The following is a 14,785-nucleotide window of genomic DNA, read 5'->3' on the forward strand; positions in this document are numbered from 1 at the left end:
GTGGGAACAGGGCCATTGTGTAACAAGGGTACAGTACTGGCGAGTATGAGCCTGTCACTGTGTGATACAGGTTACAATGTGGATAAGTCTGTCGCTACATAATACGGTACAATATTGGTGTGAATATGTCTATCACTATATAACACGAGTACAGTACCTGGTAGGGTAGGGTAACACTATATAATACAAGTATAGTACAGGACGGCATGGATATGTGACTTTATAATACTGGGGTACAGTACTGGAGGGACCAGATACCATTCATGGTATAATAGTGGGATATAGTACTAATGGGGATCGTATTTGGCTCTATAGTAATAATAATAACTTAATAATAACTTTATTTATAAAGCACTTTAAACAACTGTCTACTTAACTTGCTGACCTACAGTACTAGTGGGGACAGTCTATCACTGTATAACACTGGTACAATACTGGTGGTGACCAGTCTGTCATGGTGTAACACTGGGGTATAGTACTGGTGGAGACAGGTTATTACTGTATAATACTGTGGTATAGTTCTGGTGGGGACATCTTTCACTATATATCACGGATACAGTACTGGTGGGGACAGGGTTCCATCACTGTATAATACTGGGATACAGTATTGGTGGGGATGAATCTGTCACTATGGCATTGTGGTACACTACTGGTGGGGATGGGTATTTGTTTGTATAATACTAGGTTACTGGTGGCGATGGACTAACACTGTGTAACACTGGGTTACAGGACTAATGCACAGTTCTATCAATGCATAACATGGGAATGATACTGGTGGAGACACGTCTGTCACTGCAGAATCATGCCTTGAGGCTTCTTCACCACCCTGTCTATCTGTGTTTCCACTTTCAAAGAACTGTGTGCTTTAACTCCCAGGTCTCTCGATTCAACAATGCTCCCGATGCTCTGCCATCCACTGTGTATTTCCTGACTTGGTTTAAGAAATGGAAAATCGGGAGAGTGTGAAGCCTCCACAGCCAACACCATCGTTCTCCAAAATTTCCACCATCTTCAACGTGATCCCACTACCAATTACAAGTTCCCATCCCCAACCCTTTCTGCATTCTGCATAGACCACTCTTGCTGTAACGCCCTGGTCACCTCACATTCCACTTGGGTAGCCTACAACCCAACAGCATAAACATTGAATTCGCCAATTTCAAGAAACCCCATTCCCGTCCTTCTCTTCTACCCAGTTGCGACTACTCCTCCCCCAAACCACCCAAGCACACCTTTGATTCCACTCTGCCCATCGCTATCACCTATTTCCTTTCCCCGCATCCACCTCCTCCACAGCTCCTCTCTACGCCAGATCCCCCATTTTCATAGCCCCCCCCCCTCCCCCAACACCCCACCACCATATAAATTCTACACTATCCCTCCCTCTGTGTCTATATTTCACTTCCTTCCTTTCTTCCTTGTCCGATTCCACCATCTGCCCCCCTGTGCCTTCTCCATCTATCACCTCCTGCCATGGTATCATCTCCACCCTTTGAACCCCCACCTGACTAATTTGCCAATCAACTTCTCCTCATCTGAATCCACCTACCACTTGCCAGCTCTTGCCCAAACACTTCCTCTCAATTCCCTCCACCAGCTATCTCCCTTTACTCTATCAGTCTGAAAAAGATCCCAACTCAATACATTATCAATCCATTTTCCTCCACAGATGCTGTCTGACCCCTTGAGTACTTCCAAGAGAGTTAAGTGTTTAATTGTTATATGTTCTGATAACGGAACAATGGAATTCTATCTTGTAGCAGCTTAACAGGCTCATAAACTCAATAACACACATAACTGGCAACTCATTTTTCCAGGGTTCGATGTTTCAAACGTGATTAAGAGGGAAGCAATAGTGGTGTATACTTGATAGTGGAAACACAAGTAGTTAGAATGGTAAGAAGGCATATGATATGCTTGCTTTCATTGGTCAGTGCACTGAGTGTAAGAATCAAAAACTCATGAGGCAACTTTATAGGACTTTGGTTAGACTGGATTTGGAGTATTGTCTGCAGTTCTGTCAACTCATTACAGGAAGCATGTGGAGGCTTTGGAAAGGGTGAATGGGAGGTTTACCAGGATGATACCTGGATTGGGGGTATTAGCTACAGGGAGAGGTTGGGCAGACGGATTGTTTTCTCTGGAACACCAGAGGTTGTGGGGAGACCTGATAGAAGTACAGTATATAACATTTGAGAAACTTAGATAGGGTAAACAGTCGGAATTTTTTTCAAATACTAGAGGGTACAGCTGTAAGGTGAGAGGGGCAAAGTTTAAAGGAAATTGACAGGGTAATTTTTCACATGGAGGATGCTGGGTGTCTGAAATGTACTGCTTGTGTGGTGTTTGAAGCAGATTGTTAGTGGCATTTAAAAGACTTTTGAATAGGCATATTGATATGCAGGGTATGGAGGGGTTTGGCTTATACGCAGGTAGATAAGTGATGGTGTTCTTCCCTCCTCCCTGCTTCTCTCCAGCATGCATTCAATCACTGCTGTTGCAGCCCCTAGGAGGATTCTGCAGATGGGTTTGGGTCCAGCCTATGTTGCAGGATGATCCCAACACCGTGGCTCCCAATCCAAAGTCCACTCTCCCACCAACACCCTTCCTGGGCTTCTAACAGTACCAGAAGCTCTGAGCTAGTTGCCATGGTACCCAGACTCATCAATAGGGATGATCTTTAACTGAGAGAGCCAAAACCCTTTAACTGTGCCAGCTGTACTGCCAACCACTTCTCCAGCAGGCACTGCCCCAACTCAGGACACACTCAGCTTCGGAAATGCCCTGTGGATAGATCTCCCTGATGTCACTGGTTACCATGGCACCCAGAGTTTACAGAGGAAGCAAGGCCTCCAATGACCTCCCCCATCTAACTGCCACAATTTTCAGGAAAACTAGTCTCGCTGAAACAAAACCTCACCTGTGCTAACACTGATGTATATTCACTTCAAATAAAAATAGCTGCAGAATGCTTCCACTGGGAACAGCTCGAGGCTCCTGGACTCCAAGAGCTGGATGTGTTAAAAATAATGATGCATTTATCTGACAACTAATTAAATATTCCGACAAATGAATTAAATTAAGCTGTGTGAGGACTTGTGTTGGCTCAGTACCAAGCCAACAGCAACCCTTTCCACTAATACACTGAGGCACTCACCTGCTCACTGCCAACAAACCCTGATAATATTTATCTTCCTGCCGCAAATAAATCCGAAACACAGAGACTTCTTCTTGCTTCTCTTCCTTGATTTTCCTGACACCTCCATACCTCTAGCTGTGCCAGTTGAATCTCCTCACTTCTACAACCCCCTCTGGTAGTGGTTTCCTGAAAATAACTCCTCCTTCTCATTCTCTGATTGAGAATGTGTATCTTTCTCCCATTGTCCCTGGGGTCTCACCCTCAGCAAGTTCCATGGCAACTTTTCCTCAATGACAGTAATACACTGCTTCCGTATCAGCTCAGACACTGATGACCTTAGAGACTTGCCTCTCTTTTGAAGTCACCATGCAGCATCAAGTGTTTCATGAATTGCATTGGGAAAACAGAGACCACTGTTGCAATTGGAACTGCATTAGCCAGACTGGCTAACGCAGTTCCAATTGCAACAGTGGTCTCAGTGGGTCAGCACTCTGAGCAGGCCAGCCTTCTCCCGCCCCCACGTCACTGCTATATAACGTGGTGCCATGGCAAGTAGACATGGTGAATAACCTGGTTCTACCCAGCACCACCCCCAGCACAGGAGCAGAGAAGTTGCAAACTGATGTTCCATTCTTCTCCATTTGCTTCTGCTGACGCAGGAGCAGACATTGATTCTCAGACATCCCCTCTGCCTAGAGGAAGGTATGCCTTGGATCTGTCTGTGATTTGGAACTATCGACTCCTTGCGTTCCAGCACCAATGCCTTTACCTCCATCTCCATCCCTTTGGTCTCCTGATCCTATCAAAACCTCACGCTCACATCACCTCCCTCATCTTTTCCTCCCTTGCCTCCTCCCCTCCACCTCCATTATCTCCATCCTCCCCTCACATGCCTCCCTTCCAATGCCCCACCTCAACTGTGTCTGCGGAATTCTCTGCCTCAGAGGGCGGTGGAGGCAGGTTCTCTGGATGCTTTCAAGAGAGAGCTAGATAGGGCTCTTAAAAATAGCGGAGTCAAGGGATATGGGGAGAAGGCAGGAACGGGGTACTGATTGGGGATGATCAGCCATGATCACATTGAATGGCGGTGCTGGCTCGAAGGGCCAAATGGCCTACTCCTGCACCTATTGTCTATTGTCAACTCTGTCAATTTCTCTCCACCTCTTCTCCTCCCTCCTCTGAATTTCTTGTACTTCCCCCTTAGCTTCCTCCCTCCTAATCACTTCCTTTTCCATCTCAATCTCCCCCTCCTTCTCACTCCCCTCCTCTTCATCTCACCGTCCCTCGACCTCCTGTTCTCCTCCATTCCCTCCTCCTCCCTCAATGGTTCAAGAGCCTGAGACCTCTTCATTAACACTCACTTCCTCCTGATATCTCCTTGATTCCAACAACCTCCAGTTTTTGCACACAGGAGGGCTAAGATGGCTTGAAGGGAGAGTCCTCACAAATGAAACTCACCAACATTTTCCAGCAATATATCTGAAATTATATTACTAATTTACTTTAGTTCGGTATGCACCCCAGCACGCTACTCCTCCGATAGAGAGTGCCCCCTTATGAAATGTAGAGTGAAAATGGCACACACACATCAGTTAGAAGCTGACACAAAACAAACTCAAGCCACCAATTGTGTCTGTATTGTAACCTTTCTCTCCCTGGCAGAATGTCTTTCTTGCCACAGATTGTCCATTCCAGCTGAAGATAACACTGGTTGTATGCACCTCTGGTCACCGAAATATGGGAAGTAAGTGATAGCTATAGAGAGAGTGCAGAAGAGATTCAGCAGGATGGTTGCCTGCAATGGAAGGCTGTAACGATAAGGAGATTGGATAAACAGTTTTTTTTTTCTCATTGCAATGTCAGAGTCTGAAGGGTGACCTTGTAGAGGCTTATAAAGTTATGAGGGGCATGGATAGGATAAATAGTCAGACTCTTTTTCACAGCATATGAGAGTTTAGAACAAGAGGACCTAGGTTTAAGGTGCAGGGGAGAAATTTAAGGGAGATCTGATGAGTAAACTCTTTCACACAGAAAGTGTCAATTTTATTTCACTGCCAGAGGAGGTGGTAGAGGAGGATACCATTACAACATTTAAAAGGCATTTGGAAAAGTATATGAATAGGAAAATCTTAGGTACTGTATGATCCTAATATGAGCAAATAGAATTAGTACAGGTTGGCATAGTGGTTAGCACGGATGTGTTGGGCTAAATGGCCCATTTCTGTGCTGAACACTACCTTGTGCTACAACTCTCTGAAAACACTGTATAATTCAATGGGTTGGGAGCAGAGGTGACATAAGGTGAGATCCACAGCAATAGCCTAACACAGAATGTGGGCAATCATTGGCAAAGCTGGCTAAAGAATGGCAACTCCCGGCAACATGGCCAAGTCTAGCGAGCCAGTCTTCAGAGAGAGAAAATGATCACATGTCCTATCCATCAGATTTTAAATCTTGTTTTGAAAGAGACTTTAATATCTATTGAAAATGAACCAGAACACCTGTCCTTTTGCTGATTTGCAGACAGAAGAGAAAGTGACCAACGAGGTAGCAGCAGTGTTTAAATTATTCAGGATGAGCTCGCAACCAACTAAGGCAAGAGTGGAGGTAAACAGAAAATGTGAATGAATAGCAATTTCAGAGAAGATATTTTGGGAAATGGTCTTCTTGTCATGAATAAAGAGGTCTTTGAAGTCAGTGGCTGAGTGAGAACAGCATATGGTTGGCATAAAATATTAGGCTGGATTGTTAGAGACTCTCCTCACCACTCTCCCCCAGCCTGCTCTCTCCAGATCATATCATATAACTTAGAACAGTGCAGCACAGAAACAGGCTCTTCAGCCCATAATGTCCACACTGAAAATAATGTCAAGTTAACTTCCTTGTCTTTATTCTCTGCGAAGAAAAATAAACAATCCCTGGAATAATGTTGATTGCTAAAAATGGCAAATATCTAGCATGTTCTCAATAAGCTGGAGTAGGGCATTCAGGCCCTCTGCCATTCAATAAGACAGTGAGAACAGGTACTTGAGAACAACAGAGAGAAGCAAACACTGTGGTCTCCTTCAGCAACAAGCAGCTTCTGTTAGGGAAAAGGAAGTGCCAATGTCATGGGCTGAAACCCTAATCTGTGGTCTCTATGACTTCTAAACCAGGTGAGCTGAGCTTGTGAGGTCACTGCCCAAAAAGCCATGAGGATAGAGATGAGCATGCAATGCACCGATGGGATATGGCGATGGCCTTACCAACTGCACTGGCAGTAAAAGCCCACACCACATTACAGACATTCACTGTCTTTCTTACTGCCATTCACCAATTGATACTCAATGGCTAAGCCTAAAGGGCCTGTCCCACGAGCATGCAACTGCATGCGGCGAGCGTGACCTAACGTGGTCGCTTGAGCCGTACGGCCTCGTGGGGCCGGTCCCACTTTGATCGCCGGAGCCGTATGGAGTTGTACGGAGCTGGTCCTGACATCGCGCGGGGCTTCGAAAAACTGAGTGTTCAAAAATTCCGCGCAGCAACGGCCTGCCGGCCCGCAGCCGTCTCGACGCCATACGCACCGCCTCGACAGGCATACGCAGCGTCTCAACGCCGAACGCAGCGTCTTGACGGCGTACGTCACGCGCGAACTTCCCGCGGACTTCGCTCGAACTTCACATCACTCACTCGACCTCCACACGACCCCCGCGCGGCCCCCGCTTCCGGTTTGGTCGCGCTTGCCGCATGCAGTCGCATGTTCGTGGGACAGGCCCTTTACTCTTTTATAGTAAATAAAGGATTCATAATTGACCTTGGAGAACAGTGCCCAAAGAAAGAGACGGACATGGCTGCATGGTGGTGCAGTGGTAGAGTTGCTGCCTTACAGTGTCAGGGACCTGGGTTCAATCCTGACTACGGTTGCTGTCTGTACTGAGTTTGTACGTTCTCCCTGTGACCTGCGTGAGTTTTCCCTGGGAGCCTCGGTTCTCCAGTTTCCTCCCACTCTCCAAAGACATACAAGTTTGTAGTTTAATTGACTTGGCAAAATTGCATATTGTCCCTAGTGTGTGTGTGGGATCGTGTTAGTGTGTGGGGATCGCTGGTCAGCACGGACTCTTTGCCGAAGGAACTGTTTCCGCAATGTATCTCTACACTAATCTAAACTAAACTAAACTACACTAAATGTGTCTGCTTGAAGCTCAAATGCTCATGGATCCCATCTGGGTTTGTGCCAGTCTCCCAAGAGAATAAAGCTACTGTTGTCAGTACACCAGCGTGTAAGGCAATGAGGAGGAGCAAAAACCTGGTGCTCTCCACACAATAAGGAAAGCTGACATCAAGGATTGAGGGTGTGCTGACTGGCTTATTGACAGAAGGCAGTGAATGGTGATGGAGAGTTGCTTTTCTGGTTGGAAGTCTGTGAACAGTGATGTACCTTTGGGATCGGGGCCGGGATCCTTGCTGTATGTGATGTATATTAACATGTGAATAGAGGATATACAGTGCATTCAGAAAGTATTCAGACCCCTTCACTTTTCCACATTTTGTTACATTACAGCCTTATTGTAAAATGGATTAAATTCATTTATTTTTATCTTCAATAAAATACCCCATAATAAAAAAGCGAAAACAGGTGTTTAGAAATCTTTGCAAAGTAATTAAAAAGAAATAACTGAAATATCACATTTACATAAATATTCAGACCCTTTACTCAGTACTTTGTTGAGACACCTTTGGCAGCGATTACAGCCTCAAGTCTTCTTGGGTATGACTCTACAAACTAGGCACACCTGTATTTGGGTAATCTCTCCCATTCTTCTCATTCTTTCTCTCAAGCTATATCAGGTTGGATGGGAAGCGTCGATGCATAGCTAATTTCAGGTCCCTCCAGAAATGTTCGATCGGGTTCAAGTCCGGGCTCTGGCTGGGCCACTCAAGGACATTCACAGACTTGTCACAAAGTCACTCCTGAGTTGTCTTGGTTGTGTGCTTAGGGTCATTGTCCTGTTGGAAGGTGAACCAGTCTGAGGTCCAGAACGCTCTAGAGCAGGTTTTCATCAAAGATCACTTTGTACTTTGCTCCGTTTATCTTTCCCTCTATCCTGACTAGTCTCCCAGTTCCTGCCGCTGAAAAACATCCCCACAGCAAGATGCTGCCACCACCATGCTTCACCATAGGTATGGTATTGGCCAGGTGATGAGCGGTGCCTGGGTTCCTCCAGACTTGGCATTCAGGCCAAAGATTTCAATCTTGGTTTCATCAGACCAGAGAATCTTGTTTCTCATGCCTTTTGGCAAATTCAAGCGGGCTGTTATGTGCCTTTTACTGAGGAGTGGCTTCCGTCTGGCCACTCGATCATAAAGGCCTGAATGGTGCAGTGCTGCAGATATAGTTATCCTTCTGGAAGTTTCTCCCATCTCCACAGAGGAACTCTGGAGCTCTGTCAGAGTGATCATCGGGTTCTTGGTCAACTTCCTGACCAAGGCCCTTCTCCCCCGATTGCTCAGTTTGACCGGGCGGCGAGCTCTATGAAGAGTCCTGGTGGTTCCAAAGTTCTTCCATTTAAGAATGACGGAGGCCAGTGTGCTCTTCGGGACCTACAATGCTGCAGAAATTGTTTTATACCCTTCCTCAGATCTGTGTCTCGACACAATCCTGTCTCGGAGGTCTACGGACAATTCCTTTGTCTTCATGGCTTGGTTTTTGCTCTGACATGCACTGTCAACTGCGGGACCTTATATAGACAGGTGTGTGCCTTTCCAAATCATGTCCAATCAATTTAATTTACCACCAGCGGACTCCAATCAAGTTGTAGAAACATCTCAAGGATAATCAATGGAAACTGGATGAAGTGATGAACTGGATGAAGTGTCATAGCAAAGGGTCTGAATACTTATGTAAATGTGATATTTCAGTTATTTATTTTTAATTACTTTGCAAAAAAATTTAAACACCTGTTTTCGCTTCTTCATTCTGGGGTATTGTGTGTACATTGATGATAACAAAAAATGAATTTAATCCATTTTAAAATAAGGCTGTAACGTAACAAAATGTGGAAAAAGTGAAGGGGTCTGAATACTTTCTGAATGCACTGTATGATTCGTAAGTTTGCAAGTGAAATGGAAGTCAAGGTGGTGGATCACTAGAAAAGTTGTCTAAGGCTTGAACAAGATATAGATCGGATGGAAAATTAGATGCAGCATTGGCAGATGGATAATACGCGAGGTGATATATTTTAGGAAATCAAATAGGGGTAGGACATATACAGTAAATGGGAGGGCACTAAAGAATGTTCATGAACATTACAGATATTTCTCACCTTATGTGAGGGAACGAGGGAAGTTAACAATTATATCTCGGAGGGCACGTGACAGATGTAGAGATGCTGGAGGTCTTATAATGCATATAATAAGAGAAATCCCATGGATCACATCGTGAATCCTTGGACATTATGGGAACGGAGACGAGGAAACACTTTTTCTCACAGAGAGTGGTGAGTCTGTGGAATTCTCTGCCTCAGAGGGCGGTGGAGTCAGGTTCTCTGGATGCTTTCAAGAGAGAGCTAGATAGGGCTCTTAAAAATAGCAGAGTCAGGGGATAAGGGGAGAAGGCAGGAACAAGGTACTGATTGGGGATGATCAGCCATGATCACATTGAATGGCGGTGCTGGCTCGAAGGGCCAAATGGCCTACTCCTGCACCTATTGTCTATTGTCTATTGTCTATTGAGTACCACAGAATGGTGAGCCCAACGTCAACGGCGAGGATAATTATTAGGCGGGACTCTGAGAGAGAGGATCGACATGTGTTTGGAAAGGCTGATTAGAGATAGTCAGCATGGCTTTGTGCATGGAAAACCATGTGTCACAAATTTGAGTTTTTATAAAAGGTGACCAAGAAGATTGATGAGGGCGGTGTGATAGATATTGTCCACGTGAACTTTAACAAGACTTTAACAAGGTAAGAGAAGGTCTGGAATGCTAGATCAAATGGGATCCAGGCCCAGCTAGCCAGTTGGATACAAAATTGGCTTGAAGGTAGGAGAGTGTGGTGGTAGAGGATTATTTTCCAGGCTGGAGGTTCTGCAACGAATAGTGTGCCACAAAGATCAGTGCTAGATCCACTGTTCGTTATTTATATTATCAATTTGGATGTGAATGTAGGTGACATGTTTAGGACATTTGTGGAGGATACTAAAATGGATGGTATAGTGGTCAGTGAAGAATTTTACCTACAATTACAATGCGATAATCAATTGAGCAAGTGGGCCAAGGAATGTCAGGTGGAGTTTAATTCAGGTAAATGTGAGTTGTTGTATTTTGGTAAGATAAACCAGGGCAGGACTTACACAATAAATGGTAAGGCTCTGTCGAGTGTTATACAACACAGACAAAGAGGTTCAGTTCCTTGAATGCAACAAACAGGTAGACAGAGAGGCGAAGGAGACATTCATTGGTGGGAAGGATGTGGAAATCATTATCAAGAATATTAGCAGGACTGGACAAATTGAATAATAAGGAGAAAAAGGACTTTTTTCCCTAGTGCGAAGGAGGCTAAGGAAAGTTTTGAGGGGTATGTGCCAGGCATAGGTAAATGAGACAAGCTTGGTGAACCAACTTGGTTGCCATGGACTGCTTAGTTAGCCAACTTTGTTGACTGAGATATATGATTTACCAATAGAAAAAGGTGAGGTGATGGAAAACTGAAGGATGGATAATGTTGTGTCTCTATTTAAGAAGAGCTGCAAGGAAAAGCCGGGAACTATAGATTAGTGAGCCTAATATCTGTGGTTAGCAAGTTACTGGAGCGTATTGTGGGGAATATATGAATTTGGATAGACAGGGCCTGATTATGTATAGTCAGCATGGTTTTATACATGGGAGATCATGTGTATTGAATCATTGTCCTGTTAGTCTTTGTCCAAGATGGCTGCCGTGAAGAGAGAGTGGACGCTGGCGCGCTTTAGCTGCCGCTGCTCTCTCTTCACATTGTGTTTTTGATTTTTTGTTTTTGGACTGAATTCTGTTTTTAATTTGTGTTTCTGTGATGTCTTTATTATATATTTTATTCTGATTATATGTTTTTTATTCCTGTTAATCTTTGTAAGGTGTCCTTGAGATGTCTGAAAGGCGCCCAAAAATAAAATTTATTATTATTATTATTATTGTTCCATGAAAGTGGCGTCACAGGTAGACAGGGTAGAAAAGAAGGGTTTCAGCACATTGGCCTTCATCTGTTAGGGTATTGAGTAGATGTGTTTGGATGTGATATTACAATTGTACTAGATGTTGGTGTTGCCATATTTGGAGTATGGTGTTCAGCTTTGGTCATCCTGTTATAGGAAAGATGGTGTTAAGCTGGAAAGAGTGCAGAGAAAATTTACGAGGATGTTGCCTGGACTTGAGGGCATGAAAAATAGGGAGAGGGTCGGCAAGCTAGGACATTATTTCTTGGAGTGCATGAGGATGGGGGGTGACCTATGATGGGAGGTATATAAGATCATGAGCGGAATAGATAGAGTAGATGCGTGGAGTCCTTTACCCAGAGTAGGGGAATCAAGAACCAAAAGACATAGATTTATATTGAGGGGAAAGATTTGAATAGCAACTTAAGGGGCAACTTTTTCACACAGAGGGTGGTAGGTATATGCAATGAACTGCCAGAGGAAATAGTTGAGGCAGGTACTATAACAACATTTAAAAGACATTCAGGCAGGTACATAGATGGGAAAGGTTTGGAGCAATATGGGCCAAATGCGGATTGGTAGGATTTGTGTAGATGGGGCATCTTGGTCGGTATGGGCAAGTTGGGCCAAAGGGAATCTTTCTATGCTGTATGACATATGACATGTTGGGCTGAAAGGCCTATTTCCTGTATATAGTCTATGGCTCGATAACACAAGGTCCTTGAGGTTTAAGTCCTTAATTTTCCTGAAGTAGCAATGTGGATGTGGAGGTGAAGTAGGCAAATGACATGCTTGTCCTCAGAGCACATAGGTATATAAGAGTTGGTATATTATGGTGTTTTCATGAAAAAAACTAGTTGGGGTGCATTTGGAGTATTGTGTATAGTTCTTGTTCTGCTGGAGATGATGCAGAGGAAATTTTCTAGGATGTTGGCTGAATTGGAAAATTTTACTTCCGGGGAGAGATTTAATATTTTGGGCTTGGAGTGAAAGATATAATAAGTATGTAAGATTTTTAGAGATACAGATAGAGTAGATAGTTAAAATCTGTGTCCCATAATCAGGGTATTAAAAGAAAGAGAGTGTAGGTTTAAGAATCGAGGAATTCGTTTTTGGGGGGGGGGGGTCTGAGGGGTATGATTTTTTTTACACAGAGAATGATTGATATCTGTAATGTGCTGCCAAAGAAGGATATAATCTGATCAATCACTGTGTTTCCGAGGCATTTAGACAGACACCTAAACAGGCAAGGCACTGCAGGATATGGACCGGGTTTGGGCAAATGGGGTTAGTGTAGATGGTCAAAAAAGTCAAGATGGATGTAGTGAGTAGGAAGGAACAGCTGAACGTGGTTTAAACCGAAGGTAGACTCAAAATGCTGGAGTAACTCAGCGGGACAGGCAGCATCTCTGGAGAGAAAAAATGGGTGTCGTTTCGGGTCGAGACCCTTCTTCAGACTGATCAGACTGATGGATGTGGTGGGCCCGTTTCTGTGCTGTACGACTTCACCACAGCCGGCTGACAATCCGTCGCCAGAGAGCACATCCCCCTATCCCACGGAATTCTTTCAGCGTTTGATCAGATCACTATTCAGCCTTTGAAGACTATCCTAATAAATCTGCCGTGGAAATGTAATCCCGGGGGTTGAATCTAAATTTCACCCCTTTCTAAGGCCAACACATTACACCCAGAAGTGAGTACAACATCACTCACTTCAATGTGCCTCCGGCAATTAAACTCGAGAGAATATAAAACAAGTTTATGAAACCTGTCCTTGCGAAGTTAACCCTTTACACGCTGGCGTCCTGGAATTGTCATCACCAACAGTGTCATTGAAACATTCAGTCTGAAGAAGGGGTCTCGATCCGAAACGTCACCCATTCCTTCTCTCCAGGGATGCTACCTGTCCCGCCGAGTTACTCCAGCATTTTGTGTCTATGTACCATTGAAAAATCCTTATAGATTAAAAACATGAATCAGCTCTTACCATTTTTATCAGCTCTTCTGAATATCTAGAGGGATCAAGAACATATCAATCAGGATGGTTCAGACACTGGGTAAAACACAAATTCAGCTGAAATTCAAACACCAATCCATACAGGGCAAGCCCCCCCCCCCCCCCTCCCCTCCTCCCCTCCCCTCCTCGGCCCCACCACCCTCGCATACGTTGCATTTCAGAAGCAAATCCTTGTGGTCAGGTAAGCACGATCAACCCTCATTCATAATTTTACATAAGTCTAACTTTGGCCAGTTTATCACTCGTTTCCCGGCGGTAATAAGATTCCCCTCTCCCCTTCGCTCTCGCTCTCTCCCTCGCTCTCCATCACTTCCATTTCCTTTCCGTTTCTCTCTCTCCCCTCCCCTCTCGTTTTCCTCCTTTATTCTTAATTCTGCGTCCATTTCTCCCGCCTCCGATCCCCACCTGCCATTCTCTGGGATATCCTCCTTTCCCCCGTCACTCTCTCAGCTACGAGAGTATGCGTGTTCTCCCCCCACCCCTCTCTCCCCTCGCCCCTCTCTCCCCTCGCCCCTCTCCCCTCGCTGTGTTTGATTTGTCAATGGATGATTTTTTTTTTCGCCAAAGGGATTCTGCAGCGGTTGAAGACCACTGCCGGCTGCGGGACGACGGTCCCGGCGCTCGGTCGCTACTCGCTGCGAGCAGATATTGCTCACAACCGCACCAAACTAACGAGTGAAAGTTCCCTGTTGCCTCTCCTTCCCACCTATAACACCGGCATGTCAGACGCCATGGAGCACCAGCAAAGACAGCGCAGAATATGCTTCAAGTTGTGGACTAAAGTTGTTGATTCACCCAGGCACGGGCTTTCCCAGCCCCCGTCCGACCCCTGTGATCCGGGAAGAAGTTACCTACATCTAGTATGACTGAGATGCCTTTCCTGTTCTCTGGAACGACACGGTCCCGGCAAGCAGGTTCTCCCTTCAGGCATTCCCTGTCCCCGAACTTCTTCTCGCTCATCTTGGTGAAGACCCAGCGCAGTACCCCGTCCAGAGCCCTGATGCTGCGCTGACGCGCCGGTTGCTTGTCGAGACGCTGTCCCGTGTCCGTGCAGTAGCGAGTATCCTGAGCGCACATCTTCACATCCTGCGGACCCCTCCCCACCCCTTCCCTCCCTCCCCTCGCCGTCACCACTCACGCACTCTCGCCGAGGGACAGGGAGATGGAGATGTAGATAGATGGAAGAGAGAGTTTGGCGGAGAAAGGAGGGAGGAGCGAGGAAGAAAGAGAGGGGGTTACATATACACAGTGAGGGAAATAGAGGGGCAACGCCACAGCAAAATCGCCAGAGCACCGAACTGGCAGCTGCACTGTGCCGCAGGGCGATTAATATAAGCAGCCTATGTTTATTTCGGTTGTACAAATGCATTACTATAGAAAAACGAGGGTGTGTGTGTGCGTGTGATTTCCACAGTGCTCCTGTTGCGATACATCCAGACAAGATTCTTCCAACTGTATTTGT

The 14,785-nt window shown here is 45.3% G+C and overlaps 1 protein-coding gene across 2 annotated transcripts in view; it reads right to left on the reverse strand.

Moving 5' to 3' along the window:
• necab2 (N-terminal EF-hand calcium binding protein 2) overlaps positions 1-14,518 on the reverse strand; it is a 68,384-nt gene extending 53,866 nt beyond the window's left edge. For both annotated transcript variants that reach the window (XM_033035968.1, XM_033035967.1), the window contains exons 1-2: positions 14,179-14,518; positions 13,294-13,318 (exon numbers count right to left, since the gene is read on the reverse strand). In XM_033035968.1, coding sequence (XP_032891859.1) covers positions 13,294-13,318; positions 14,179-14,400 — 247 coding nt within the window. In that variant the 5' untranslated portion in view covers positions 14,401-14,518. The remainder of the gene's footprint in view (positions 1-13,293; positions 13,319-14,178) is intronic.
• Positions 14,519-14,785: the final 267 nt, after the last annotated feature.

The sequence above is a fragment of the Amblyraja radiata genome, chromosome 17, assembly GCF_010909765.2.
Source record: "Amblyraja radiata isolate CabotCenter1 chromosome 17, sAmbRad1.1.pri, whole genome shotgun sequence".
Classification (NCBI taxonomy): Eukaryota; Metazoa; Chordata; class Chondrichthyes; order Rajiformes; family Rajidae; genus Amblyraja; species Amblyraja radiata.